The 5488-nt window shown below is 34.0% G+C and overlaps 1 protein-coding gene across 1 annotated transcript; it reads right to left on the bottom strand.

The window, feature by feature from the left end:
* Positions 1-3103: 3103 nt before the first annotated feature.
* Positions 3104-5086, bottom strand: LOC148804284 (very-long-chain aldehyde decarbonylase GL1-6-like). The gene is made up of 4 exons (XM_088895698.1): positions 4870-5086; positions 4030-4128; positions 3687-3861; positions 3104-3466 (listed from the first exon to the last, which is right to left on the bottom strand). Exons 1-3 carry the CDS (start codon positions 5053-5055, stop codon positions 3739-3741), a joined length of 408 nt encoding a protein of 135 aa, XP_088751824.1. The 5' UTR covers positions 5056-5086; the 3' UTR covers positions 3104-3466; positions 3687-3738.
* Positions 5087-5488: the final 402 nt, after the last annotated feature.

Below are 5488 nucleotides of genomic sequence, written 5' to 3'. Positions count from 1 at the left end.
TCGATAATCCAAACAATCAAAATATTTGTACAACTTCTCCTTTTCATCTAAATAAATCTTCATGGCATCATTCTTTATTGTATTCCAAAAACAAACCTAAATGATGGCTATCTAAAAAAAATTCTTCTTCAACTATGTTAAATGGATGCCCATGCTTCATTATGCTCCTATCTTGGTCAAATTTAAACTCCATTTCAGCTTATTTTAGTGCATATTTCCTTCATTTCAGGACATCTTGATAAATGACTCAATAGGTGGCTTGTCCCTTTACTACTTCCTCCCATATACTGTTTTCCACAATATATAGAAACAGCTTTCTCCTCCCTAGAATCCAATCTTATTTTTTTAAAGTATTCCTAAGCTTTAGATCTAGTCCTCCTTCGACTAGAACTCGATGCACAGATGTTTCATTGACATCTTCAGAATTGCTTGCATTCTCAATGCTTGGTTCATTCATCCTTGATACATAAAGATAAAAAAAACAACATAATATGAATATGTTATTCTAATTCACATAAAATCAAATAGAACATGAAATATCTAGAGGGAACTACAAGAAGAGACAGCAAATGGTCCACTTGAAATCCATATAAAAAAGAAAACAAATATATATTAGAATTAAAAAAACAAAGAGGCACGCACAGAGAGAGGACGAGAAATTTGATTCTTTTGGAATTCCCGAATGACAAAGTTAGTTCTGGAAATTTGATTGAAAAATGACAATTATTTAGTAATACAAGCCAAAAAAATTAAAGCGATTTGGAAATCAGAAGTCTAAAAAGCATTGTTTAAACAGAGGGATAAAATGAGAAGCGCTTGCAAACGATTTTCAAATTGCAAATGAAACATGAAAATAAATGGTATAACCGATGAATCAATAAACAGATTAAATGAAATAACAATAATTAAAACAAATAAACAAAAATTATATCACCAAACTAAAAATGCATGGGAATATAGGGAGAGGGATTTGGAAACGATCTGACAATGAGTTTCAATATTGGGTAGTAAATCCAGCAAAAGCACAAAAACGTGAATGCCATTAGAAGAATATTTGAATCTATTGAAAGAAACCCATAAAAGAACAAAACCAAAAAAATTCAGAGAGAGAGAGAGAAAAAGAAAGAGACCTGAAGTGAGGGAGAGAATGCTTGCCAGAGAGTGAGATAATCCTAGTTCCATTCTTCTAGATTTTTAGAGTTTCTTCGAACTGCTGGAGAAGAGTTGCTTTGAACGTTCGAACAGGATTTTTAGACCTTCAAACCTTGAACAAAGTTTCTAAACTTTGAGCATTCGAAGGTTTCTTTCAGAGTCCAAACGGTTTCAGTTTTGACTTTCGATAGTTTCAAATTGGTAGGGTTTGGCAATCGAACTATTGGAGTTTTGGTTTAGGATTGACTCGAACCAATAAGAATACGGACGACTTTATTTTGGGTTTGGCCCAATCCAACATGTATTATGGACCGTCTAAAACCGATTTAATAAGGTTTGGATCAACCTAAAACTGGTCCATTGACACCCCTACACACACACCATTGGCCATTCTTTCATACCAGATTTCATCCTCCATGAACTACACCATCCATTGTCTTTGTCTATGGTGAAAAAAACCGTTAAGTACATCACCTGTATTACTATTTTTTTTCTATTTATTTTATCATAACACAGAAAATAGCTCCAATGGTGAACACCATGTTTGCAATCCTACAATTATTTTTTTCCTCTTAGAGTCAAAACCTTCTCAAAACTACAAATCCAAGTAAGTAAGTCATATAACAAACTTCCTTTGAATACCTTATTTTGACAAAGAAAAATATTTTCTTTTGTTTAAGAGTTTTTCCCTTCTTCTAGACTTTGCTGGTTTAAAATTTAAATAGTAAATCAACTGACTTGATGAACCAAAAACCTGACCAAACTAGAAACAAGACAGATGGTGAAACTCGGCTCCCAAGTCCCAAATGATGAAGCGGTGGTTTGTGGGATGGGCTATTCCCCAAAGGTGCAATTTGGGGGGGCTTGGACTGGCCTTTTGTCAAAATTTGAATGGGCCAAGCCTGAAACAGCGTTAAATGCTAATTTAGGGCAACCCGAGTTGCACGGCTACTAATACTATTCCCCGGTGTGTAACCCCATGGAAACAAAAAATTAAAAAAAAAATAAAAGCTATGATTTGCATTATTTGGATTTTTTTTCTGATTATGAATTGTTTGAGCTAAAATAAAACTGTTGGGTTTGCATTTTATTAGGCACAAAATGGCTAAGAATCTCAATCAATTGATATATATTAATATTGATTAAAAGCATTTTTAAAAATAATACATTTTTGCCGATACAACAGTTGTTTTTGCTTTAAAAGAAAGACCATTTGTCATATTGGCAAACACCCCCCTAATAATGATCTTATCTTCTGCTTAAGAAAATAATAATTATGATGTTACTTTACAATTTAATCGGCACAAATGTTTTTGCTATGGATTTATTTTTGGTTTCACTATTGGAAGAATCCATTTAATTGATCATGACTAGATATTCTTTCTTCATCACTAAACACTAATGAAGAAATACCAGCAATATTATTAATTGCATGTCTTACAATAAAAGGAAAAATATTGATTGAGCTTCATGGTGTGGTTGCATTGACTTGAGGCCTTGTTCAAGTTTCAGCATGACGTAACGACTCTTCTACTTGTGAGATCCACCAAATTCCGTTACCATCTTATCCTTCGGGGAAGGGAAAACGTCCATCCATAAAAACTGATCACCTGAAGTACTGGGTCATCGGTAGGATTTTAAAGCTATGGATTGGGCCTTGGGTAGCATGCATGAGCTCAGCCTTGAGCTATAGATTGGACCTGAACCAAAAATAAAATGTTGGGCTTGATTCGTTATCAAGATGGAATTGGGCTAAGGCCTTGAGTAGCATTAGCTAGCCCAACCAGATCCAGCCATTTTTCTTATTCAACTAATTAAACTACCTCTGAGTCTAAATGAAAAGCTTTACTCAACGGTATTATTGAGTTATAATACTTAAAAATAAACCTAACAACACTGAACAAAGCCAATAAGTTTACCCTGACTCAATATTGTGTAAGAAGCACAGCAATGATAAAAACAGGTAGATGAGATCTATATATAGTATATATTGATGAACACATATAAGCTCCACATAGAATAGAAACATAATTAAATGCTTCAAATCCCAAATTGACATCAAATTGGTAAAAGCCTAGCTCCTTTACTATGATTTTGATATTCTAATGAAGCAACAGAGAACTCTAAATTAAACAAAGGTGCAATAGTTTGATCAAAGGCGAGGTAGAGGAAGGAATCCGTGATGCAGAGCTGCACGCCAAATCTTCTCTACATCAAGCATTGTATCTCCACATTCATGTACTTCCAATCCTTCCAGAGCATGCACAATTCCTGCTATTCTCCATGCACTCATCACCCTTCTCGGCAACCAATTCTGTTAGAGCCATTCATTCATATAGAAGAAATGTATGGTTAATTTGACATTGGTATCGATCAATGCTTGCTTAACATCGCATATGATCGATTCGCCGATGGATCATTTAACAAAAGTTCTAAATGCCACACACACACACTTAACTTAGTTCCTGTAACTCTCATTGTTACAGTATGTAAAAAAAAAAAAAGTCTAACGGAGAATGGATAAGCTGACAAACCTCACAAGAATGCACGTTCTCAAAAGCTTTGGGGATGGCCATGACTGGTGTGTTAGTAAACACAGTCCTTGCACAACTTCTTGAGTGGAAATTGAGAGAATGGAATGAAGTGTGTCCCTTCAACTGCTTTCTTCTGTTCTTCATCTGTCATTACTTCATTGTCCATCAACCATACCTACAATCACCCCATAAATTATCATTTTATATAACTTACAAGCTAAAGATCGATAGTCATAATTAAGTTAACCATATATCCAACCATCCAACTTCTATTTAAGATAATTTGTTTATTAATATAATTTTCAAATAACTGTTAATCTTCTCAAGAGTGAACTTTCTTTACCTTCTGTTTATAGCTATTTGAGAGGATTAAGAAAATCGACAACTCTGTAGGGAGTTGCAATTTAAGCCTCTGAAAATCATCTTTGCTTGTTACAGCTACCTGTTTCATTTTAGCAATGTGAGATGATGGAAAAACCATGACGGCTAAACCTATATTTTACCTACTTGCTGAGGATATAATTTAATATTGGAGTAACTTCCTAATTAATTTTCCTGACAGATTTTATGTACTTATTATTAACTGTCCACATTAAGCTTCACATTGTTGTTCCATTTAACTGGAATCATTTAAACTTCTTCAGGAGCTGAAATCACTTGATTTCACATATATTCAAAATCAAATACTACAATGACATTAATGATTAAGCATGCTAATATTGACTCTTGGGTGCCTAATAAAAAATTAATATGCAATAATGAACCGGTTGGTTCATTTACCGAAGAAAGTTCTTATTGAGAATAAGAGAGGCTACTTTTCGGTAAGTTACTCAGTTGGGTAAATGCACTTACCTGAGTAAGTGTTTACAAGGAAAGATTTACCCAGATGAGTGCATTTATCCATATTCTTTTATTTTCCATGTAAATAAGGCGATGATCATTTTGGCCATAAAAATACAATATTAAAAGGAGAATTTTTGTCTTATTCAAGTGTTGGCAATATGGGTAAGTGATATCTAAAAAAATAAACAATCCTTGGTCAATGGGAATCAAAATCCGATTGACCATCTTTCCCCCCTCTCAAAATCCAAAAAAAAAAAAAAAAACAAAAAGAACACCCCCTTAATGAGTGTGATTTCATATATTGCCTTGATAATAAAGAAAGATGAAAAGGTGAATATACCTGGATTCCTCTTCGGCATAAAACTAAGTTAATGGCTGAAACTACTTTAGAAAGCTTTCCCCTTATAAGTACTTGTTGTGTTCCCTTTGGAATGCTATTAAGTACAATAGCAACCACTAAGCTACTGCCATCCACAAGCGATCTTGAGGTTTGGATGCCTCTGAATATAGAGTTTGCCATTTTCATTCAATTCCTCTCCCTACCAATACTTATCAAATTATGTGATGAAGAGAATGAAACCTGTTGCATAAAACCTTTGAATTTCTATTATGCTACTGCTTCTCTACATGCATGTATTTAACATTTCTAAATCAAAATCACAAATACTTCTCCAAAAGTCCAAAGCAGTATAACAGATTCGAATTCTTGCCATCTGGCCTGGTCTAAGAGAATAATTATCTAAGTACTTTAAAGGAATTTCTCATTTGGCCATTTTCTTGCATCAGATGCAATCTAGGAAATGGAATTTCTTGGAGAGAATCCTCAGCATGACAGTATAATAAAACTTCGAATACCTACACTTCTGAAACCAATCCCTTTGTATTAGCATCAATTCCCAGGAGTATCACAGTGTTACTGTTCCCAACTGTATGGTGAAGTAAAAATTTGTGAGCTAGGT

This window comes from Nelumbo nucifera, chromosome 1 (genome assembly GCF_055504915.1).
Source record: "Nelumbo nucifera cultivar China Antique chromosome 1, China Antique-T2T, whole genome shotgun sequence".
Taxonomy (NCBI): Eukaryota; Viridiplantae; Streptophyta; class Magnoliopsida; order Proteales; family Nelumbonaceae; genus Nelumbo; species Nelumbo nucifera.
The sequence above is the reverse complement of the archived record's forward strand: the minus strand, read 5'-3'. Positions and strand labels throughout refer to the sequence as shown.